This window comes from Drosophila serrata, unplaced genomic scaffold (assembly GCF_035046125.1).
Source record: "Drosophila serrata isolate PLE 108 unplaced genomic scaffold, ASM3504612v1 contig_334, whole genome shotgun sequence".
Taxonomy (NCBI): Eukaryota; Metazoa; Arthropoda; class Insecta; order Diptera; family Drosophilidae; genus Drosophila; species Drosophila serrata.
The window spans coordinates 2,595,174-2,619,411 of NW_028257232.1; the positions used below are offsets into that span (position 1 = coordinate 2,595,174).

At 47.8% G+C, this 24,238-nt stretch overlaps 7 protein-coding genes across 7 annotated transcripts; 6 read left to right on the plus strand and 1 right to left on the minus strand.

The window, feature by feature from the left end:
- Window positions 1-192: 192 nt before the first annotated feature.
- On the minus strand, window positions 193-3,592 carry aft (cap methyltransferase 2). Its single transcript, XM_020944885.2, has 3 exons — window positions 3,360-3,592; window positions 2,869-3,306; window positions 193-2,816 (listed from the first exon to the last, which is right to left on the minus strand). The coding sequence occupies exons 1-3, from the start codon at window positions 3,444-3,446 to the stop codon at window positions 1,212-1,214; spliced, it is 2,130 nt and encodes a 709-aa protein (XP_020800544.2). The 5' UTR covers window positions 3,447-3,592; the 3' UTR covers window positions 193-1,211.
- Ubc10 (ubiquitin conjugating enzyme 10) lies at window positions 485-1,225 on the plus strand. Its single transcript, XM_020944887.2, has one exon. It carries the CDS (start codon window positions 485-487, stop codon window positions 947-949), a length of 465 nt encoding a protein of 154 aa, XP_020800546.1. The 3' UTR covers window positions 950-1,225.
- Window positions 3,593-6,530: 2,938 nt separating the features above from the next.
- LOC110177931 (anaphase-promoting complex subunit 13) lies at window positions 6,531-7,892 on the plus strand. Its single transcript, XM_020944910.2, has 3 exons — window positions 6,531-7,082; window positions 7,380-7,526; window positions 7,592-7,892. The coding sequence occupies exons 1-3, from the start codon at window positions 7,071-7,073 to the stop codon at window positions 7,673-7,675; spliced, it is 243 nt and encodes an 80-aa protein (XP_020800569.1). The 5' UTR covers window positions 6,531-7,070; the 3' UTR covers window positions 7,676-7,892.
- Window positions 7,601-13,737, plus strand: fab1 (1-phosphatidylinositol 3-phosphate 5-kinase fab1). The gene is made up of 7 exons (XM_020944908.2): window positions 7,601-8,258; window positions 8,364-10,647; window positions 10,704-12,749; window positions 12,805-12,967; window positions 13,023-13,180; window positions 13,242-13,403; window positions 13,473-13,737. The coding sequence occupies exons 1-7, from the start codon at window positions 7,755-7,757 to the stop codon at window positions 13,658-13,660; spliced, it is 5,505 nt and encodes a 1,834-aa protein (XP_020800567.2). The 5' UTR covers window positions 7,601-7,754; the 3' UTR covers window positions 13,661-13,737.
- On the plus strand, window positions 13,638-19,411 carry LOC110177930 (uncharacterized). The gene is made up of 3 exons (XM_020944909.2): window positions 13,638-14,704; window positions 17,356-17,742; window positions 17,808-19,411. Exons 1-3 carry the CDS (start codon window positions 14,670-14,672, stop codon window positions 19,210-19,212), a joined length of 1,827 nt encoding a protein of 608 aa, XP_020800568.2. The 5' UTR covers window positions 13,638-14,669; the 3' UTR covers window positions 19,213-19,411.
- A 13-nt stretch (window positions 19,412-19,424) lies between these two features.
- LOC110177905 (uncharacterized) lies at window positions 19,425-21,878 on the plus strand. Its single transcript, XM_020944875.2, has 3 exons — window positions 19,425-20,062; window positions 20,116-20,321; window positions 20,380-21,878. The coding sequence occupies exons 1-3, from the start codon at window positions 19,707-19,709 to the stop codon at window positions 21,771-21,773; spliced, it is 1,956 nt and encodes a 651-aa protein (XP_020800534.2). The 5' UTR covers window positions 19,425-19,706; the 3' UTR covers window positions 21,774-21,878.
- Window positions 21,638-22,463, plus strand: LOC110177906 (uncharacterized). The gene is made up of 2 exons (XM_020944876.2): window positions 21,638-21,996; window positions 22,054-22,463. The coding sequence occupies exons 1-2, from the start codon at window positions 21,891-21,893 to the stop codon at window positions 22,350-22,352; spliced, it is 405 nt and encodes a 134-aa protein (XP_020800535.2). The 5' UTR covers window positions 21,638-21,890; the 3' UTR covers window positions 22,353-22,463.
- Window positions 22,464-24,238: the final 1,775 nt, after the last annotated feature.

Genomic DNA, 24,238 nt, shown 5'->3' on the forward strand with positions numbered 1-24,238 from the left:
AATTAACTTAATAAGAAATATATAATTTAATCATTTATATGACTTTTGTTTAAAAGTCAAGTTCCTATTATAAAAATAAATGTTTTGTTAGGGAAGGCAACGTTTTGTGGCTCAGTGTAATCGACCTCCAACGCAGATGTGAGCAAGTCACAAAATACGCTAACGCCATCTGAAGGATTCTCGGTCAATCCATTTTTCAGTGGAATTCGCAGGCTTACGTGCTAATTTTTTGCGGCCAGCACGGCGGTTATAGACGCCACACGGGAACAAAAGCCCCCAGAGTCCGGCAACAACAAAGCTCCACCGCCGGAACGTGCATTACTCATCGCGGAAGACGGATACCATCGATTTCTGTGTCGACACACAAACACACAAGGGCAAACAAAAGTGCACACGCACACTGTCAGCGCAGCCCACATACAACACACAGACGCACTCCAGCCCCAGCACACACACACACACACACGGACTCAAAGACGGCACGATGACTGCGCCGCGACGCCTGAGGAAGGAGCTGAGCGACTTGCAGGAGAACACACTGAAGGGATTCCGGGACATCAAGACGGATGACGATAACCTGCTGCGCTGGACGGGTCTGATCGTGCCGGACAATCCGCCGTACAACAAGGGCGCCTTCCGCATCGAGATCAACTTCCCGGCGGAGTACCCCTTCAAGCCGCCAAAGATCAACTTTAAGACGCGCATCTACCATCCGAACATCGACGAGAAGGGCCAGGTGTGCCTGCCCATTATCAGTACTGAGAACTGGAAGCCGGCCACGCGCACCGACCAAGTGGTGCAGGCCCTGGTGGACCTGGTCAACGAACCGGAGCCGGAGCGTCCGCTGCGTGCGGAGCTGGCCGAGGAGTTTCTGCGTGATCGCAAGAAGTTCGTGAAGAACGCCGAGGATTATACCAAGAAGCATAGCGAAAAACGTCCGGCGGATTAGCGGGACGACAACGGAGGTGGCGACGGCGACGGCTGCGGCAGCGGCACGGCAGAATCCCCATCGCCGCCGCCCTTAGTTTTGTGATTTTCAGTTAGTAATTTAATTTTCATTTTCGTGAAAACTCGACTCCTCACCCCGACCCGATCCTCAGAGGGTCCTCTCCCTCGTACAAGCGAATGCAAGCGGATTCCCCTGGCAGAGTACATAGTCTTGTAAAAGTAGCACTGTAATTTTATGCAAAATGAGAAGAAATACATGTTTGTTATGGTAAAACGACAAGGCGGGTATCTGGCATGACCACCTCGGGCACGGGAAAGGCCTCCTCGCCAAGCATGCGTCGGAGGCAGGTCATCAGCACGCCGTTGTTGTGCTGGACGAGGGCGTTGCTGAACTTGTTCTTCTGAAGCTCCTTGATGTCTAGTAGGCAGTGAATGGCTCCAGCTTGCTCATCCTTGAGTAGGTCCAGCACCTTGGTCAGCTCTTTGACGTCCGCAGTCTTGGGATTACTGAGAGTGAGGGTTTGCGTCGGATTGCTTTCGAAGTTTGAGTCCTGGTAAAGGGTTTCCATGAGGAACAGCAGCAGGGAAGCAGCATAGTGGGTGAGAAAGAGAAACCTCTGGAAGACAACACTCTGGGGCTGCAGATCCCTTATGTTCTCCAAGAGCTTCACAAAGAACCGACTCTGGGCAGAGTGATAGCTTTCATCCTCTGTAGGTGGCTGGTAGTTGAGTATTTTGTCATCTAGCTGACAATGCGGCGTCGTTTGCCAAACGGGATCGAGACAAAAGGTGTCGCGGATGCGCAGGCGCAGCAGAAGTATTGGCTCCGAGGCAAACATGCTGCTCTGCAGACTTTGCACTGGTGCTCCCCTAGAGATTCGCAGCTCCAGGGGCGACGATCGATTGGAGGTGTAAGAGTAAGAGGCCTTACCACTGGGGCATTTTTCGAGCTGGCCTAACTCGCGACGCAGACAGTAGATCTGCTTGAAGATAATCCCGTGCTTCAGGCTCTCCCTTTCGGTGTAGGAGCCTCCATAGACGGGCACCGAGAAACCCAGAGACTTGCTTGTCGCCTCCTTGTCAACGATGCAACGACTGTCCGCCAAGGGCTTGACTTTGTACCGACTGTAGTAGGTGTTCGAGACGAGGCCACGTAGGTGATGAAGGTGCCTTAGGTAGTGGCGGTCCTTGGACTCGTACGCATAGATGCTGCCCTCGATGGCGTCCGTCTGCAGCTTCATATACAGCCGGCAGGCGATCTCGTGCTGCATGAGAAAATCCGCGGGGATCTGTGACCTGGCAAACAGAGGCATCACCATAGTGTCACTCGGTTCAGCCAATTTGGTCTGCAACTCCTCCAGCAAGCGGGGCAGGCCGGCTGCAGTGTCTTTCTGGTAATTCAGGCAGATTACGTAGACCTCTGAGTTGCCACGCTTCGAGGTGGCGGGCTTAAAGATGTGCACCTCCTCAAAGACGCAGTTCAGCATGTACAGAAGCGACACACTACAGGCCTCGAAGAGCGTGAACATCTTCACCAGGAAATTGCCGCCTGCAGCCAGGATTTTCAAAGCGCTGAGCACCTCGGCGAAAAACAAACGCACCACAATCTCCTCCTGGCAGTCAGGTTGGGCGGCACAATCGATGGATCCATCGGCGGTAACCAGATCCACCTGACCTTTGAAGTCTTGCGCACAGCGCTCGGCCAAATCCTCTATGTTGGACACATCCATTAGGTTGCCCGTGAGATCCTTGTGAAATAGCCAGTTGTCCAGCGTGTGGAAGATAAATCTGTCGTCGGTGATCATCTGATTCAAGGCATTGCCCTCGTAGTATGGATTCAGGGTGGTCGAGCGCCACCGCCATTTGATCTGCAAATGAAAATTACTTTTTGACTTCCGGAATGGCAGCTCCATTACTGACCTCCTCCTCGGTGTATGTACTGTGCAGGTAGTGATTCAAGGACGCTATAAACGCACCCGGCGCCTCGCAGAGATGCAGAGTATTTACCACGGGACCCTTGACCAGGGGATAGCGGTGCAGGCACTCAAAGAATTTGCACCAGGCCACCGTAACGAACTCTGCCTTTGTCTCGTTCTTCAGGCGCCACGACACCTCGCCGGAGGGATCTCTACGGTTGGTGTGAGCACTCCACTCCTGCACTCCATAGTCGTTCAGCCTGCTCTTCACTGCATTCAGTTGTTCGCGGAGTCCTTGGAGCGCCTCGAATTGGTAGAACTCGCCGAAGAGGGCTTGATCAGGCGGAGGCAGCTGCCAGGAACATTTACCTCGTGGCTTCTGGTACTGAAACTTCTTCCCGAAGAGCTGCTCCAACTCCGATTGCCCGATGGCCTGGTAGTCCTGGGAAAATATATAACTGTTAATAATGCATTGGCGAGTTTTTTGCTACCCACCATTGGGCTGTTTAAGTTTTTGTTTTCCAATTGGCAAGAAATGCAATTTCGCCGGTTCAGATTCGCAAGTAGAGATGGACCAGGCATAGAGCTAGATCTCGGCAAAATGTTATCGATGTTAATGCAATTGCTATCGACTAGGAGGTTAAGTTTAAAAATAATTCGTTATTTTCTGTTTGCTATTTACGGTTTTCGTAAGCTGTGAGCTGTCATTTAAAAATCTCAGATATAAAATCAATATTTTCGATTTAATTTTTGATGGAGTTGTCAAGGCTTAAAATTGGCGTAAATAGGTCAAAAGAGCATTGATTTCAATTCGGAAAGCTGTTATGTGCTAGTTTAAAATTAAAAAAAATCTACATTTTTGACAATTTTAGTATACCCCTAATAAAATTTTTAAAAAAATTTGAACATTTTTATTTCGACCGGACATGGCTAAATCGACTTAAGAATATATATGATTTATAGGGTCGCAAATGGCTCCTTCATCAAGAAAATCTAAAAAAGTAAATTAAAGCGACTTTATACCAATACTTTTTTTATAATATTTTATTTTGCCAAAATCACAATTTGTAAAATATCATAACTAAGCCATTTTTGTAAAATTATAACAATTTTAACAATGTAACCCCCTTTCTTTCTGTTTTTTAAATTGATAAAAATTATTTTCCTCCAAAAATGGCTAGATCAATTTGGACTTTAATTGTGATCAAGAATATATAAAATTTATAGGGTGGGAAATAACTCCTCAGCGTTTCAAGCTTCTGTTTAACATTGTATTACTCTGAAAGGATGTAAATAGGCTTAGTGACCCAATCTTTAAAAAGATTTCCTTACGGTTTTTTTGTATTGTTAAAAACTAACTTCCTTACATCTGAAACTTCTGAAGCCGATCGTTGACAAAGCATTTCCCGTAGAAATCCGACTGAGGAGAGACAACGTGTGCTTGAAATACCAAATGGCTTATTAAAATTAATTTCTTCGATTCTACAGATAGTTTTTTTTAGAAAGCTCTCCACGACTAATATGGGGCCTTCAAACTGCCGATCGATGTTACGAAACTATGGGTCATCACATCATGCGTTAGTGGTGCCGCTTGATTGTGCATACTAATATTTAATTAAATTTTATTTAATCGCCAGCGGATGGGCCCAAGAAGGAAGTGGGAGAAATTGCACGATGGGAGAGAGCCCAGAGCCAGGTAATATGGGAAAAACTTGATGGTCGGTGTCCTCAGAGGTACTTTCAGTTGGAATTTGTGGGAGTACTATCTTCGGGGGATTTTGGTATGTCATTTGGTGGTTCCATGGGCTTTACTTTATACGTGCAGGCCCTGCCGACTTTATGGCATTCGGAACGTGAGTCGTGTTCATATGAATAATAATAACGATATTCAAATTATGAGCTACCAAAGCGGTCGCCGAGGATCCCAGGAAAGCAGGGGCTTCGTGCGGTCGTGAGTAACGTTCTCTGGCTTTCTATAGTTATATGCATATACCTGGTATATATATACATTCATATAATAGGTGTAAGTCCAGACCAGTATTTGTGTGTATATAGAGGAAAGACCGACCGGCACGTGACTGTTTTGTATAATCGCGCATAAATATCTGTAATGTAAAGCCTATAGATGGTACCGAGTACAGAGAGTTGTATACAGAGTCTCTCATTTCTTCGAGGTAATCGTGGGGTAAAGATCTAGGGATGTCTCATCCTCCATCCTCTGTGAGCATTCGAGCTCGAGCGGAAGTGGCTAACGCTGCGCATGCGCCGTGTTTGGCCCTGGCCAATGCATTTTTGGGGCCCGAATTCCAATTCCCCAATCCGAATTCAAAGCCACAACGAATCGGACGCGTACACACACGGCTTAAAAATCTTATTTCATTTCATATTTTGTCTCAAAAAAGGGAGTTCATTAATATTCCGGGCAGATGGCATTGCGCTAAAAACGCTTAAGCGGCGCACAGTCGCGTCGCCGGCGGACTGACTGACTGCTACCTGTCGCCCGTCCAGGTACAGGTAACACACACTCGCACACACACACACACACACACACCTGGACAGCACCCCCACTCGGCGGGAATGGTGTGCGTGAGCTGGCAACGGGCCGCAATCCCCGTTTTTAGCCGCTCCATGTGTGAGTGTCAAATGCCAACTAATTGAAACTTCTTCAATTGCCGAGGTGTGGTGCTGAGCTCGCCGCGCGGCTTCGGAATCAGTTGCCAATTAGTCTCCACCGCTGACGGATTACACTTGCCACTACTGTCCGGCCAGAAAGGCAGGCGGAAGGCCAGCGGCAGCAATCCCGTCCAGTTCCAGTCCCAAAACTTGTTAAGTGCTTTTCAAAACAACAAGCGTTTCATTGATAAAAGCCATTGACAACAACAGCCCGAGTAATAGACGACAATTCTGTGTGCTTCTGTGAGAATATTTCCGTGGATTTTTGTGTGGCAAACTCGCTTTCGGTGCTATTTCTTGCTTCTACATTCCACATTCGATCATATATTATGGATTCCGTTGACGAACTGGCAAGATGTCGGCATAGCTGACGTTGGAAAGCGAATTTTGCAGAGCGCTATGCTGCATCTAGTCAGTTAATCAACAGGAACAGTCAACGAGATCAAGTTGTGACAGAAAATATACTCTATTTAATGTATATGGGCCTGGTTTTATAAACTTATATTGTTTCTTTAAAAAATTACATTTATTTCAGGTTCAAAAGGGGTTTAAAAACAGGATTAAGAAGTCACAGAGGAAAGTCTTGAGGATATTTGTAATATAAACGAAAAGTAGAGAAGCTCTTGCAGTTTTCACTTACATTTTAGGATCGAATCGGAAATGAATATTTGTTTCACAAATCAAAGTTTAAAAAACGCATAACTAAGCCAAAAAAGCGTCTATGCTAGTTTTTATTAGTTTAATAAATCTGCATATTCAAGTTCAAATTTAAAGAAATTCCATTTTTTGTCAAGTTTTTTAAATTTTAACAATGTAACCTAATGAGAAAAAATATTGAAAATTTATATTTCGACCGGACATGGCTAAATCGACTCTCCTGTTAATTCTGATCAAGAAAATATATGATTTAGAGGGTCGGAAATGGCTCCTTCATCAAGAATATATAAAAGAAGTAAAGTATAGCTACTTTATACCAATATTTTTTGTATACAATTTTTTTTTTTTTGTCAAAATCATACTTTTCCATAAATTTGTAGGGGTCGGAAATGACTTATTCGCAGCGTTTCAAGCTTCTGACTAGAAATATAATAACCCGCAAGGGTATTAAAACTGTCAACGGAATTTCTGAAAACCAGGATTACTAATACAAACCTCTCGAATTAACAAAACTTAAAAATAAATAAAGTACCCACTAATAGTTGCACAAACATAAATTAGTTGTTTTGCTATTTTTTGACTTTTCAGCTATTTATTTGCCTTTATTCCTCTATTTATTTGTTTAACAAGACCAAACAAATTCAAATGGCACCAGCCGATAACAAATCGTTAGGCACAAAAGCAATCGATCGAACCGAATTGACTATCGATAGAGCTTTAATCGCACGAGCTAGTGCCCATCTCTAAGCAGCTGTTTTGGTTGAACAAAACACAATTGTTTGCCAATTGTTTACAAAAGCAGGAAAAAACGACTAAACAAACAATTGGCGGGCGGTAAAAGGCTGGCAAATCTGAGATAAGACTTTTCCATAAGTGATGGATAGCCAGGTAAGTGGGCAATTTCTGTTGTTTGATCAGGAAGAGTGCCTGTTGAATGATACATACGTTGCCCGCCTGATTGGCACAGTGGTAGTTGCTCTTGGCTTGTGTTACCTGTGGCCAATTATCGCTTCACAGTAATTAGTCGCAGCTCGGCCGCACTTATCAAGGCGCCCATTGTGATAAATCTAAATACGCGCAATACCGTGTCTCCAGTATTCGGCCCATACTAGCGTAGAGTGACGTAATTCCGCTGCGGGGGCGTTTTCATTGCTTTCTCGGAGTTAATCTTTCAGTGCGTTGCAGGCACCGATCGACGATCTGCTGCTGGACATTGTGGACAATGCTTGGCGCATGGAAGTACTGCCTTTCGATCAGATTCTAGTGCCACGCGAAAAGCTACCCGATCCGGAGGCCGACGGCGGTGATTCACACTTGACGGTGAGCGAACAGGTGAGTTTACATTTCCGGGGCTTCTTTTGGACAGATTTATGATTTGGTTTCTTCGGTTTTGGTAGGAGCAAAAGTGGACTGATCTGGCGCTGGGCTCGTTAGCACCGGATGCAGCCCTGATTGATCAGCTCAACATCACTTCTATCTAACCAAGGACCGTGAGTCCGCGGGCGAGTGCCACCGCCTCGCCCACCAGCCTCTGGGCACCGCAACAACAACACCAATAGCATGACTAGCAGCAACAGTAGCCACACCACAGCCGGCCTTAGCCACCAGCACCTGCACTCCCCCACCAAACTCACCGAATTCGCTCGCAATTTTGAGGACAAGCCGGAGTCGCTCTTCGGGCGCGTCGTCAACAAAATCCAGAATGTATACAACCAGAGCTACAACACCGTCAATGACATATCCAGTGGCACAAGCAGCAGCAGCAGTGCTTCCTCCTCGCAGGCCGTTCAAGTGGGCAAGTCGCAGTTCTTTAGCGAGAACAAAACGCTTACCTCTGACATGGCTGAAGGGGAAACCCCTGTCAGCCGTCCAACCACACTCAGCTTGCGGTCCACCAGTGAGTCGAGGAGCACGAGCACAGTTGCCTCTAGTTCCGCCACTGCCGCTGAGGATTCCGAGGCCAATGAACGCTTGGAGGCGTTGCCCAGCGAAGCGAATCAGGGGCGCACGGTTTCCAATGTGCTCAAGCACATCAGCAACATAGTGGCCACAAAAAACAACAATGTGAGTGAAATGTGCATTCTCCCTAATGTTGAGAGAGACGAGTTTGTTTGTTTTAAAAGCAAGGGGAGCATACTTAATTACCTTCCCTCGCATTCCATTTTCCAGGATCTTCGTAACTACAAAGACACCGAGCTGCAGCGCTTCTGGATGCCCGATTCAAAGGCCAAGGAGTGCTACGACTGCTCGCAGAAGTTCTCCACGTTCCGGCGCAAGCACCACTGTCGGTTGTGCGGCCAGATTTTCTGCTCCAAGTGCTGCAACCAGGTGGTGCCCGGCATGATCATTCGCTGCGATGGCGACCTTAAAGTCTGCAATTACTGCTCGAAGATAGTGCTGACCTTCCTGAAGTCCTCCAGTTCGGATATTGGCCAGGATCTGCAGGCACTACAGCAGCATTTAAGCAACAAACTCGAAGTGCAAGACAGCGCCATGCCGCATGCCAAGAATCCGCAGCAACAGAGGGCACCGCTTTCGAGGAAGACTTCCGTGGGCTACCAGGAGGAGCGGTTCAGTTCGCAGACCAATTACAATACTCTGTCCATAGACGACCGCAAGAACATCCTGCAGCAATCGAACTCGCTGATCACCCTGCACGAGGAGATGCAGCGCGATCTGCCCGCCCAGAACTGTGGCCAACGGCTGATCGAGTTCCTCAATAGCAACAACAAGTCGGCGAATGAAGTGCAAGCTGTGGCCATTCTGAATGCCATGCTGGCAGCCGGATTTCTCGAGCCCATTGTGCCCGACCCCGAGCAGATGGACTTCGATCCAACGCTGCACTATAAGTTTGCCAAGAGCAGCAGCGGCGCAGACACTTCGCGCACAATGAGTCCACAGTTCGAAGTGGCTTCGCATGCAGAGCCGCAGCCACCCAAGTCCATGGATCTGTCCACGTCTGAGGAAAAAGACAGGGAGCTAGAGAACGAATTGGAGAATGATCGCTGCTTCACAACGGCTACTTCGAAGCTGCTAGAGTCCTACTGTGAGCACGAGGAGCAGTTGCTGGCCCAGCTCTTGCGGGCCAATCACCTCGACCAGGAGTGGGACAAAGTGCTGCAGATGCTCTGCTCCACCGCCGCCAATCACTTCAAGCCGGAGCACTGCACCAACGATTTGATGGACATTCGGAACTATGTTAACTTCAAGAAGGTGCCAGGTGGCAGGCGCAAGGACTCCAGCATTGTCCATGGGGTGGCCTTCTCCAAGAACGTGGCCCACAAGGACATGGCCACGCATGTGCCCTTTCCGCGCATCCTCCTGCTGCAATGTCCCATTGTCTACGAACGGATAGAAGGCAAGTTTGTGACCATTGAGACGGTTCTGTTGCAGGAGAAGGAGTACCTCCGCAATGTCTGTGCGCGGATTATGAGCTTCACTCCCAATGTGGTGCTGGTACACAAAAATGTGGCGGGCATCGCCCAGGATTTGCTGAGATCGTACGGCGTGACCCTTGTCTTAGACGTGAAGCTATCGGTGATGGAGCGCTTGTCACGTACGCTGCAGTGCGACATTGTCAGCTCCATCGAGTCGAATATAACCATGCCCAAGCTGGGCTACTGCAACGACTTCTACATACGCAACTACAATGGAAAGACTCTGATGTTCTTCGAGAAGCTCACGAACCCAAGAGGATACACCTGCCTCCTGAGAGGCGGGAGCAATGCGGAGCTCACCAGGGTGAAGCGAGTGGCTTCGGCGTTACTTTTTGCCCGCTACAACTGGCGCTTGGAGATGTCCTTCCTGCTGAACGAGTTTGCTCAGCCTTTGAGTCCCAAGCCCTCGATATTTGACTCCAAGGAGACAAGTCCCAAGACCCCTGAGACGGAGGCGGAACTGCGAGCAAAGCGACCTGCTATAGCGGAGCGCAAGTCTGAGGATAAGATCATCGTGAGCATTGTCAGTGAGAATGTGGCTGACTTTACGGATCCACTGCGCTCATCGCAGGCCGAGGCTCTGTCCACATCACCCTGTGCTCCGCCTGTGGTCCAAGCGCTAGCTGTGGAGCCACGCTATGACAACCGTTTCCGTACGGCCCTGAGCTCCACACTCCTGTCAGTCAGTCCCTTCCTGACCTTCCCGCTGCCCTATCTGGAAACGGAGCAGGGACGCAAGTGCAAGCTCAGGAAGCTCTTCCCCGCCGAGCTGTACTTCTCCAAGCAGTGGTCTCGCACGGCGGATAGGCCGGAGAGTGAGGCCAGGGACAGCGAGACAGGCGGCCGATCGGGAGAACCCGGGAACAAGGAGAACCAGAACCAGCAGATGCAACTCCTGCCGGCCCATGACTTTGTGAAGATGAAGATTACAGCGCCGGCGAGCAGTCGTGACATCCAGACCAAACTGGCAGAGTTCCGATCCTTTGGCGGTCGTTTCCCGAAGGGCAAGGCACCGAGTAAGTAAGATTAGCAAGGAATCCCTCCCAATCTGACATCCCTATCTCTCTTCCAGTGCTCCGACCGAAGAAGAAGAACGCCGAGCTTATCCAACGGCCGCAGAAGGTGAGCGAGGAGCAGCTGTACAAGGACGCACTAGATCCACAGAACCACCAGCGCCTGCCGGTACTCTTCTGCAGCTTCCATTACAACCCCAAGGGCGTGTCCTCATTCTGCAAGCTGCCCATGCTACTGGACATGAAGTTTTACGGGCAGTACGACATCATGCTCGAGCAGTTCCTGCAGCGATACTGCTGCCTATTCAACTCAATGTGTCCATCGTGCAACCTGCCGATGCTGGGCCACGTTCGTCGCTATGTCCACTCGCTAGGCTGTGTACATGTCTACCTTACGGAGGACTCTACGCGCTCCGACCCCAAGCGCATTTACTTCACCTCCTGGTGTAGTATTTGCAATGCCACGACTCCAACGATACCGCTCTCCGACTCCGCCAAGTGCCTGTCGCTGGCCAAGTACCTGGAGATGCGTTTTCACGGCCACGCCTACAAGCGGCGCCCACCGCCAGACGCCGAGCAGGGCGGCAGCCCCTGCGAGCACTCGCTGCACCGCGACTACGTTCATCACTTCAGCTTCCGGGGCGTGGGAGCCAAGTTCCAGTACACGCCCCTTGAGGTCTGGGAAACGGATCTCCCCTCGCTGACCTTGCAGCTGGATCTGCCGAAACCTCTGCCCGGCATCCAGGTACAGGAGGAGATCAAGAACTTCTCGGTGCGAGGGCACGAGGTGTATACAAGAATCCACGAGAGGATAGCCGACCTGGCCACCGAGGAGGAGAATACACCGCTGGTCCAAAACCTGAAGACGATGCTCACCCACGACCAGTTCATCTTTAAGCAGAAGATCGAGATTGTGCACACGCTGCTCACGGATAGCCGGGCCACCGCCTACGACACCAGCGATGCCTTGGCCATGGCCAGGCGGGCTCTAGCAGAGAGTATTGAGCTGTGGGGACCGAGGCTGCAGGAAATCGAGAAGCTGTCCGCCAAGCAGGCGCATCACATCGACTCGGGAACCATATGCACAGAGGAATTGAGGGCGGATTCGAGTGTTTCCGGTGTTCCCGATGCCTCCAAATCCGTCAGCTCTAGTCTGGCAAGGGAGAATGATGCCGTGGAGCTTCCAAGCGAGGATACGGAGACCAACCTGGCCAGCGCTCAATCCGTTTCGGAGAAGAAGTTTTCCATTGACCAGCTGCTTGCCTCCACGGTGAACGTGTACTCGGATAAGAAGTCCATTCGGAAGATTCTCACCCAGTTGCTGCCTTCGACGAATCAGGTCAATCCCTTGCAGTCTCCCTTCTCGGCTCAGGAGCATCTAACCCTGCCGCCAGGCAGCATTCCCATCCATGTCCGCGAGAACGATCTGAGCTCGGTGATTGCCTACAGCTTGACCTCAGCGGAGTACCAAAAGGCCAAGGAGGAGGTGGAGCTTAATTGCAATGCGGCTGCTGTTGCGTCTTCCTCCTCCGCCGCTTCGGCTGCCCACTCAAGTCCCCAACTGAAGCGGAAGATTGTTCTGACGGAGAACCAGAGCGATGCCGAGGACAGTCCCAGTATTTCACGCACCTCCAGCAACACGAGCGCGGCTACTGGTGCCACAGCAACGGCTCAAGCTGGTGCTTCCACCGCCGCCGCCGGCGAATCCGAGGAGAAGAGCAAGGAGCGCACCAAGCAACCACCCAGTCCGCATGTCACTTTGGCCTTCCAGGACAATGGCTGTCAGTTTCAGTGCAAGATCTACTTTGCCCGCGAGTTCGATGCGATGCGTGCGAAGAGCTTGAAGCCGCCCAAGCTGGACAGATCGCTGTATCGCCGGCTGGAGAAGAGCAAGATGCGCGAGGAGCTGAGAATCTCACAGAGTCGCACGGGCTCCGAAATGGAGCTGGTGCGCAAGCCGAGCGATGTTGGCGGTCCACGCCCATCGGAGGAGGCAACGGATCTGGAGGAGGAGTCTAGGATTGCCCTGGCACGCAGCCTGTGCAACAGTGTCCAGTGGGAGGCGAGGGGCGGTAAATCAGGATCACGCTTCTCCAAGACTCTGGGTGAGTTGCCATACCTTCCTGAACGATATCTCTTTACTTATGCGTTTTCTTAAAGATGACCGATTCGTGCTCAAGGAAATGAACTCCAAGGACATGAGCATCTTTGAGCCCTTTGCCCCGAAATATTTCGAGTACATAGACCGTTGCCAGCAGCAGCAACTGCCCACACTGCTGGCCAAGATCTTTGGAGTCTTTAAAGTCAGCGTGAAGACAAAGGAGTAGGTATTTTTAATTACTATGCAAACGAAATTACTAAAACCTCATCCTTACCAGCTCTACGGTGGAACGGTCTGTGATGGTCATGGAGAACCTGTTCTACGGTTGCGAAATCGAAAAGAAATTCGATCTGAAGGGTTCCGAGCGGAATCGTTTGGTGGATCCCACCACTCAGCAGGGCGAAATTGTTCTCCTAGATGAGAATCTAGTGCAAAGTGAGTAGTAACTATTTCAATTGAGCTTAACCCATGCTGATTTAAAAATCCTTCTTCGTAGTGTCCTGGTCAAAGCCTCTGTATGTGCTGTCGCATAGCAAAACCGTGCTGCGTGATGCCATTCAGCGGGACTCTTCTTTTCTGGAACGAAATGAGGTCATGGACTACTCAATGCTGGTGGGTTTGGAAAAGAAGAACAATTTGCTGGTTCTTGGTATTATAGGTGAGCTCGAAGAGGTTCATAAAGCTTGTAACAAGCCTTGTAATAAGCCTTGTATAATTTCTGTATCAGATTACATACGCACCTTCACTTTGGATAAACGGATGGAATCCATCATCAAGGGCTCGGGCATCCTGGGCGGCAAGGGCAAAGATCCCACGGTTGTCAATCCCGAACGCTACAAGCTGCGCTTCATTGATGCAATGGACCGATACTTTCTCACTGTTCCCGATCGTTGGGAGGGTCTCTCCAAGGTCTGAGATCTCCCCGCACAACACCCACACACACGTTAGTTAACAAAGCAGTAGACGCAATAAACTAAATAAGTAGACGCCAACTTCCACTCAATCTAAACCAATTCCCAACAACAACACTCTGTCAGCCAGCATTTCCGACGCTGCTGGGGAATTGATTTGCCCTTGACCGGCATCCACAGTCCGCCGTCCGCAGTCCGCAGCCCCGGAAGCCACCCGCTGCTCATGACAATTGAAAGCCATGTACTTGTACTCCGGTCGGAGGAGTTGCGTGCCAGGAAAGGAAATTATTATCATGATGGAGACCGCGCGCGTCGCGAAATGAAATCGTTAAGAGGCGAGTAAATCAGGCGAAATGGGCTCGGCTCTTTGGCTGGTTTCATTAGCGAGGCGTCAAAACGCCGTGAACTGGGTTAAGGAACTCAACTCAACTCTGACAGCTGCAGCGGGTGGCCGAAATCCAGATCAAAACACCATTTCATATTCAAATCAACTGCAGCTGCTAGAGAGGAGCCGTCAGCAAGAGGAGGAGGCGTTGCCCGATTGCATGTAACAGCTTTTAGAGCTCCAAAATGGAATCCTTTCATTACCGCCCAAGCTTTTGCTGTAATCCCCCCGCAGTGACACCTCAAGTCAGTCCTCGTGTCGTGGGAAAATGTCGACGGAGCAGAAGCGCAATGGAGTTGGAGGGCGCCGAGGGAAATGGTGTGTGTGTGTGTGTGTGTGTGTGTCGGAAAGTTGGCGTGCGAAAAACTGGCTAACTTCTTGGCGTCGCACACACTGCCGTGGTGCCACCTTTTCAGTTGGGATTTACGATCTGAGCGGTCAAGTTGTGGTTCGGCGAGCTGCGCTTGAATGGCGCCTTTCGGGCCAGGAACTGGCCACAGGCCAAGGATGTGTGTGCCGCCGACCAAGTGTGTGTCCCAAGTGTGTGTGTGCCCCGTCCCTCCACAAGTGCAGACTCATTTAATGTTTAATTAAAGTGTGCAGAGCCCCGAAAACAGGAAACCCAATAATGGCGATTGCCTACGACTGGAAAAGCAGCGATGGGTAAGAAGTTTATAATGAATAATACAAACGGTCTTATAGGGTAAAAGTTGCCATCAGTTTATGAGCACTGAGCACCTTATTATTTAGTAAAAGTGAAAGGAATCCCTCAATAAATATCCTTGACTAATTTCAACTAAACTTGTTCCAGTTTTTCTTTTTGCTGAAAAGCTTTTCTTAAATCTAGTTAAGGGTCTTAAGGAAGAGATCTTGATTTAATAGAGAATATATATTCTCGAAGAAATAATTATGTTTTTAAAAGAATAAAATAGAAAGAAGGGGCTAAGTAGAATATTAAAATAAGAGAGTAAAGGTTCAAGTACTGACTTTTTCCTTTCTAATCTTAGGTAAAAGGACTGCGCAAAATCTGACCTAATTTTGTTTTACTTAAAGTATTCTTTATTCTCTAAATCCAAGGAAACGTATATTGCTTTCTAAAGGATACAAGGAAGTAGGACATAACGTGGACTATTTCTGACGCTTTGTATACCCTTGCAGGGTATTATATTTCTAGTCAGAAGCTTGAAACGCTATGAAGGAGCTATTTCCGACCTTATAAATCATATATAATCTTGATCAGAATTAACAGGAGAGTCGATCTAGCCATGTTCAGTCGAAATATACATTTTCCAAATTTTTTCAAAATTTTAAAATTTTATAAGGGGTTACATCATTAAAATTGTCAAAAATTTGAATTTTTTAACATTTTAAATAGAGTATGCAAATTTGTTAACCTGATGAAAACTAACATGGGACAGATTTCTGAATTAAAATTAGTGCTTTTTTGGCTGAGTTATGAATTTTTTAAACTTTGATTTGTCATTTTGTCATTTAAAAATAAAGAGTTGTATAATGATTTCAGTCATTGTTCAAGTGTTTTACATTTTAAGTTGAATATGCAGATTTGTTAACGTAATAATAACGAACAAAGGAAAACTTTCCGAGTTGAAATTAATGAATTTTTCAACATAGTTATGAGTATTTTAAATATTGATTTGTAGTCATATTGTCATATCAGAATATTTTCCACTTGGTTATTATTAATTTCCGATTCTATCCAACATAAAAAATGTGGGCTTCCGTAAAATACTTTTCTTCTTGTTAGGTCAGTAAAGTCTCACCTAGTGTGTTCCCATTTCAATCTGAAATCCCTGATATCCTTTTGGCTATACCTGACTTAGCATTGCCTGCTATATGTATATATTTTTAAGAGCTGGTGCAGTTGAAGCTAATCGAATTCCCGGCTTGCGGTTGACCTTGTCTGCTTGGCGGTTAACATAATGGTGCATTCTTGTTTATTGCATTACGTATACGCCCCGTGGCGTGACTGGACTGTGTAACAGCAATTAAAACGTCATAAATCTGCAACTGTAATTATGCGAGTGTCCTGGCCCACTGATTAGCATATTTAAATGGGGTTGCGACGTTCCGCTTGCTTTAAAAATAGCCAAAGGTCATTTGGCATTTGTCAGGATTAGTCCGAGCGAGCTCCTCGTTTCCTTTACTTTCTCAGAGCTCCTTGGCTGAAATTGGGTCAGAAACTTGGTCAGGTCCTCTCACCCACCTCTTTCTGTCTGTTTCCGTTTCTGATTCTCCGATTCAACCAGCGAATCACGCACACTCCTTGGCCAGGGGATTGCGTACTCTAAAACCTTTTGGAAGCCATCAATTATAACCATTGGCACACATTTTCCCGCACGTGAGAACTCGAAATTCCGATGTACATACAAGTTAAAAAGGTGAGCCGTTCAACAGGTGCTCGTGGTCACATTTAGCTTAGCCAGAAGTACATGAGCCATAAAAGCAAAAGAGGGGAGACTTGCAATTTGCATGCTCGCAGGTTCAGCTTTGACGACGGGCAATCCTTGTGCATTTTTAATGGCCCGCTGCGAGTCCTACATGAGTCCTTGGCAATGCCTCAACAAAAAACTCATTTCCGGATATGGATATTGCCAAGGACCCTGAGTCGTTGTCAGGACTAACAAAGGTGGGAGTAGAAGACGGAGACGGACCGGAGACACTGTGAGCTATTGATTGGCATCGATTTGTAAGGCGGGTGGGTGGGTTCACATATAAACAGGAGCAGATCGGAGGAGATTCGGGCATAAGAATGAGGGAAATATAACTATAATGATAAATGATTTTATTCAACGTATGAAAACATCTTTAAATCTTTAGAAATTTCAGTGATTAGTTCATTTATATTTTATGTGGAATAAAACTTTGGAATGAACCCACCTCTGACCAGCCCTGTCTTTACCCATCGACTGCTCCCATCGAAGCCGAAAGACAATTTTCTAATTTGCAGCAATTTTATCCCTTTGCCATATTCATTAGTTTGTTTACCAATGTCTGTGAGTGTGCCTAGCAACATTGCCATGGCACGCCATGGCTGGCAAATGGAGGTGGAAGTGAGAAGCGGGGGAAATGCCTTTGGTGGCTGGCCCACCAAGTCCAAGGCAGCCTGGAAGGCTCCCAACGGCAACAACTGGGGAGGGAGGACCCCATTATTAAGGAACCTACCTGTTATTTGGTCGTGGTGGCGACGACCACCACCAGCGATACCCGTAACTTTTACACTCAGTTTGCAGCCAAAGACTAGACGAATCGGTTGCCCTCTAACCCAGCTCCTCATCCTTCTCTGCTAACCGCAGCTTTGATGCCGACTTCGGCTGGAATCGCTCCTTCTCCGAGCCGGATCTCACAGCCAACCACCAGAAGAATCAGGGCGACCTCAGCCGGTTCGCCATCAAGCATCCGCACGAGTATATAGCCGTTGATGACCTCAAGTACTTCCGTCGCCGCCAGCCCGTCCAGCTGCACACGCGAAGCAACGTCTGTCTGTACAACAGCGACGAGCCGGTGGTCAGCTTTGGATCCCTGAAAAGCGAGTATCGCAAGCACTTCCGTGGCCAAGGCCCACAAACCCGTCCTAGATCCCTGCTGAGGAGAGCGACGTCGCTGCGTTTGGAGGGATTAATGCAGTTGCTGTCGGAGCACCAGGAGAAATACCACTGGTACACGCCCGAGGATCTGCAATTGTGAGTAAATTACCTCTTTCTAACAAAGTTCTACATCATCAAAAATAATCAATATCCTTCCTCAGCTCCCGCACCTTTCCGGTTCGCAATCCGGAGAACCTGCAGTTGGGCAACGGCGGCGGAGCAAGCGGAGAGGCCACCAGTGGCGCCAATGGCATGAAGAACTCCTCGTTTCTCATGGCTCCCATGGTGGATCCAAGCGCCAAGATACTGCCTCGTGAGGTTTTCCTCGACGAGTCAGAGCTGGTGTCTCGGAATCACCAGCCCACCGGCAAGCTGGCCGCAGACAAGTTCCGCCGCGATGTGGCCGCCCAGGAGCAGCAGCGATGCCACCTGCAGATGCGGGCCCAGGCCGCGGACCGTGAGCAGCAGGGCCAGCAGCCAGAGCCATCCGAGTACCGCCGTCAGTTCGTCCAGCAGTTCCCCGAGAAGGCGCACTCCATCCCACAGATGAGCAGCATCAAGATTCAGGGAGAGTTTGTGGCCGTGCCCGAGTACCGGGACAGCTTCCGGATGTACGCCAACTACTCGAAGAGTGCTCCAATCAAGAAGGACGACAACCTGCGCGTGTCCGGCTCCGAGGGCGCCTGTGAACCCAGTCCCGAGGTGCCGGAGTATCGCGACAAATTCATCGACCCACCCAAGCACGTGGCCAAAGAGAAGTCCCTCAAGACGGACGACCACCTGCGTCCGCGCGGGGAGTTCACCAAAGAGATTCCCGAGTACCACGAGAGCTTCCGAGACCCGCACATTACCGAGATGCCGGAGCGCGGCAAGCCCCGGGAGCCCTTCCTTCGGCTGCGCGGCAAGATTGAATTTAATCCGGAGTATCGTAACAACTACCAGGACTTTCCGCGCTCCCGCCCCGTCGTCCAGAAGCCCACCTCCTGCTTCCGGCTACCCACCTCGGGCGTGAATCACGCCCCCTCCGTTCAGCATCATCATCAGGCGGATCAGGATCTGGAGACGCCCGTATTGGTGACCGTTCCTCCATCGGAGGTCACTGCCACGCCGGAGTACCGACGCGCCCAGTACAACTATCAGCTCAGAGAGCGTCCACGGGAGTTGGACGCAGGTCCATCTGGAATGCCTGGTGGTAGCCTGCGCAAGAGCTCGGATTCCTCATTGGAGGCACGACAGCCTCAGGTTCCGCACAAGCGGAGAACGCCGCGTCAGCGCGGGCAGATCAAGGAGCCAGTGCAGCCGGCGGTGGCGGCCCACTTCGAGGACGTGGGCGGTAATACGGCCAAGAAGCCAGCCAGATATGGTCGAAGGGCATCCGTCCTGCAGAATGCCTCCAACTGCCGCGACAACTCGTCGATCATTGAGGGGAATCCCAAGTACGCCGTGGGCTGTCGCCGGTCGAAGCACCCCCAGCAGCAGCAGCAGCAGCCAGGCGGATCCTTTGTGGTCCTCGATGAGCCGTGCAAGCCTTCCAACTGGATGAAGAAGACCTGGTATGACTCCTAGGTCCAATGCATCTACACCTCTGAACCGTAGTATTCTGTTTTAAATGTGTCTATTGTAAAAGTAAATAAATGCAAAACTAATAGATGTGAGTCTTATAAACCTGACAACGCCCATTTGTTGACTTTTAAGGTTTTGAATTATTATTGAGTGGTGTGCAGAGTTAAGTGCATTTACGCTTAAATTAAATTCCATATAACATTAACAACTCTAATAAATTTTAATTTAATTTTTAATCCTATTAGCTAGCGTGCTTCACTATAATTTTATCTGTGACTCTCTCATTCATGCCGCAAAAACGTAAACAAACCGCGGTTTTTCACCTCGAAAAATGTGTTTGGCTCACTTTTATCTAATCGCACGCACTGATAGTGGTTCCCAAGAGAGAGGCGGTTACTCATAGTGGTTCAGTTTTACGACGAATTTCGCAAGCTACAGATGTGAAAACGGAGTTTATTTCTCCCTTAAAACCAAACTGAAGTGGCATCATCATAGACATGGAGGCGCAGGTGGCTCATGCCGCCAGTCCACCGCCTCACATACTCGGCTACGCCATTCGGAGTAGGACACGGATATGGGTCTCCTATATACTGCCCGCCTGCCTAGGACTCCTCGTGTATATTGTCCAGACTGCGTCGGACTTGGCCCTGAGCTACCAGCATTTCAGAGAGAAGGAACCGGGCTTTGGAGCCGGCACTTTGGTCCTGGTGATCCTTCCTCCGCTGATCACCTTCCTTCTGGTGGTGGCTTCTAGGGAGCAACGGAACTGCGCCTGCACGAATAGAAATAGATGCACTGCCCTTGCCCTTGGACTGGTTAAGCTGCTGCTATTCCCATTCTTCGTGGTGTTCAGGTGAGTCGCAGCGCTGCGGGTCAGTGTCAAGTCTGATAACTCTCATCGATAAGGTTTTGTACGCGCCTGTTCTGGGCCATCGAGGGACTCTTCCACGACGACGACGATGTGGAGCGTATGAAGTGTTTGGCCAAGGCGGAACAAACCTCCAATATCGAACTGTACCTGTTCATTCAGGCCTACGCCCAGGCAGCTCCTCAGATCATCCTGCAGCTGTACCACATGCTCGCCCAGGATATGTTCCGGAACTATGAGACCTGTAAGTTGTAGACTCATTGGATTCTTTAGTCTTTCTAAATGAAACCCCCTTTGTGCAGCTGCTGTGCAGGCTTTATCGCTGGTATTCTCCGCCATTGACTTGGCAGCTGTGACCACCAGCTATCATCGCATTGAGAGCCAGCGGCGGGTCGGACGCCACTACCCTTGGGCCACGCCCCAGCAAGTGGAGACCCATCGCTGTCAGCTGGAGCAGAACGAGCGCCTTTGCTGCGAAACTGCGCGGAGGAAACGCGAGTCCGAGCGCACCATAACCAGCTTCCCTGAATCGGATAAGATCATGGAGAACTTCCGATCGCGAACGTCACTCTTTAACCCGGGTGAAGCCTCACACGAGTTGCACTTCCAGGGGGAGGACGAGGTGGACAACGACGCCTTGGAGCAGATGGAAACGCGAGCCCTTTTGCATTCCGGGCCCCGTGACAACGCCACCGATGAGGAGAAGATTCAGGGGACGAGACCCAAGCTGAAGGTGCGTTACGAGGACCTGGGGGATTTGAATACCATCGAGGTACTGGACAGCGTTCCCGAGACACCGGCACCACCGCCACCGCCAAAAACAGCACCGCCTCAGCTGCCTTTGCTGCAGCCCAGCGAAGATGATCCCCCGAGTCCCGACCTGCGGAGAACCATGTCAGATAAGGATACCATGAGGAGTCGTCGAGTCACCAGACCTCTCTCCCAGTTGGAAACCTTTAGGGACATGCTTCTGGTCAACGCTCAGCTCTACATCAAGCAAAATGTCCCCCATCCGCCAAAGCTTCTACTGGGAAAAGTGAGCGAGGATGCGACGGATGATCAGAGGATTCTGATTCCACAGACACCCAAGGCACCGTCTCCGCTGACGCCAAAGGATGTGGTGGACTTTTACTTTCCGCGGCCCACAAAGATAGTGAATGGTATCCAGCAGGATGACTTTGCGGGCAAAACAGTATCCTTCTTCGGTTGGGTCGCCTTCATCACCATGCGGATGCTGGCGCTGTCCACTTTTTGTGTGTTCTATCCGCGTGCCTTCTTCATCCTGGTTGGTGTTCACTACGCCCTTATGCTGGCCTGCCTGGCCCTGGAAACACGTTGTCGAGGCAGTTGGAGCCGCACTCTATTCCTCCTGCTCCTGGCCTACATATATATCTTTGTGCTGATGGAGTTCCGGGTGAGCTTCAAGAGTATTCGGCTCTGGTACGGTGGTTACTTGGTGCTAACCATGGTAGAGAACATTACCGTGTCGAGCATTTGGTTCGTGAACGAGGAGTGGGAGTCCTGGTGGATCGGCTTCATCTGGGAGTGGATCGTGTACAGCGGAGTCCTCTTCCTGGTCACGCTTATAGTCTACTATTGGATTCTGAAACCGAAAGAGGTTGCCCTCATAGTGGAGGACGAGGCTCCAGTAGTTTCAGATCCCGAGCCAAATCCAGACGAGCATGCCGTTGCCTAGCAATTACTGTCGTAGTTGTTTTGTTGGATCGAAGGTGTCACCTGGCTGTCAGTCGTATTGCTGGCAAACGAATAAATTATTTATCCTAGTATTAACACCGAAAAATTGCTATTAATAATGGTCGATCGCGGTAATAACTTTGTCCTCCCAGTGGGACCGTGTTCCACGGAACTCACCGAATCGCAGACCAGCTTTGGCCCGCCCAAAATCAAAAAAATCCTGCGTAAGTTCTTAGTCCAACTTAACCAGGATAATATTGATAGCTTTACGGATATTCCAGCCACCAGAGCCAACCGAATGGAGCAGTTCCTGTGGCAAGAGCTCTTTGCCGAGTACAATCGCCAGGCATCGGCTGCAGTGGAGGTGACCGAGGACCGTACGGAGTACTACGACCAGTTCTGCAAGGATGTGGCGCCAAAGGACGAGGAGGCCGAGGAGGTTCTGATCCAAAAGTACCCGCTCTACTGCACTACGGCTGTTACCCTGTGGAATGAGGACGGGGATCCCACCAAGACGTTCAAGAAAAAATATTTGATAACCCGGCCCATTAACGAGTGCACTGAGAAATTCGCCCTGTAGAGAGTTTTGGCTTTTATCAAGTCTTGGGAAAATTTATTTCCTCAAATTGTGCTAATTTCATCATCATAATACCCTTCATTTTCCTTCATTAAAATGAATTTAGCAATTTAATATTAATTTATTATGATTTTAATGGATAGTTGAAATATACATGTATAAACTGCAACTAATGTCCTAAAGCAAACCTATTAGATATTAGCTTATTAATTTTGTAATACATGTAAATTTAAAACACATACCTATGCCAAAAATTGATTAATTTCAATTCGGAAAGCGCTCATGCTAATTTTAACATCATTAAAATGTTGAAAAATCGGCCAAAATTCACATTTTAAATTGTTATATTAACCTGCTAAAAATGAACATACGAACGCTTTCCGAATTAAAACTAATGCATTTTTGGCTTAGTTATGTTCTTTTTAAATTTTGATTTCTATTAAAATTTGCATATAAAAATATTTTTAATATCGACTACAAAATGGTATTTCACCTTAAAGAAAAGTGCTTCAGTCAGAAGATTAAAACGCAGTGAAGGAGTCATTTCCGACCCTATAAACCATATATATTCTTGATCAGCATCAACAGCCCAATCGTTCTAGCCTTGTCCGGTCGAAAAATAAATTTTTGGCATTTTTCCGAAAATTGAAAATTTTATAAAAAAAAAATTATTAAAATTGCCAAAATTTGACAACAAATTGAATTTTTTAAATTTGAAAACTGAGTATGCAGCTTTGTTAATCTACTAAAAACTAGCATAGAACAGCTTTCCGAATTAAAATTAATGATTTTTTGGCTTAGTTATGAGTTTTTTAAACTATGATTTTTGGGAAAAATTGTCTGTTTTTATACCTTTTTGCGGGTTTTTATAATTTAAGTCAGATTAAAACGCAGTGAAGGAGTCATTTCCGACCCTATAAACCATATATATTCTTGATCAGCATCAACAGCCCAATCGTTCTAGCCTTGTCCGGTCGAAAAATAAATTTTTGGCATTTTTCCGAAAATTGAAAATTTTATAAGTGGTTACATCATTAAAATTGCCAAAATTTGACAACAAATTGAATTTTTTAAATTTGAAAACTGAGTATGCAGCTTTGTTAATCTACTAAAAACTAGCATAGAACAGCTTTCCGAATTAAAATTAATGATTTTTTGGCTTAGTTATGAGTTTTTTAAACTATGATTTTTGGGAAAAATTGTCTGTTTTTATACCTTTTTGCGGGTTTTTATAATTTAAGTCAGAAACTTATAACAGCATCAACAAACGCAGTATGCAGATTTGTTAGTGCTATAAAAACTGGCACAGAAAAGCTTTCCGATTCAAAATTAATGCTATTTTGGCTTAATTATGATGTTTGGAAAACTCAGATTATTTAAGAAAATTGCCTGTTTTTATACCTTTTTGCAGATTATAGCTTCAGTCAGAAGATTAAAACGCAGTGAAGGAGTCATTTCCGACCCTATAAACCATATATATTCTTGATCAGCATCAACAGCCCAATCGTTCTAGCCTTGTCCGGTCGAAAAATAAATTTTTGGCATTTTTCCGAAAATTGAAAATTTTATAAGGGGTTACATCATTAAAATTGCCAAAATTTTACAACAAATAAAATTTTTTAAATTTGAAAACTAAGTATGCAGCTTTGTTAATCTACTAAAAACTAGCATAGAACAGCTTTCCGAATTAAAATTAATGATTTTTTGGCTTAGTTATGAGTTTTTTAAACTATGATTTTTGGGAAAAATTGTCTGTTTTTATACCTTTTTGCGGGTTTTTATAATTTAAGTCAGATTAAAACGCAGTGAAGGAGTCATTTCCGACCCTATAAACCATATATATTCTTGATCAGCATCAACAGCCCAATCGTTCTAGCCTTGTCCGGTCG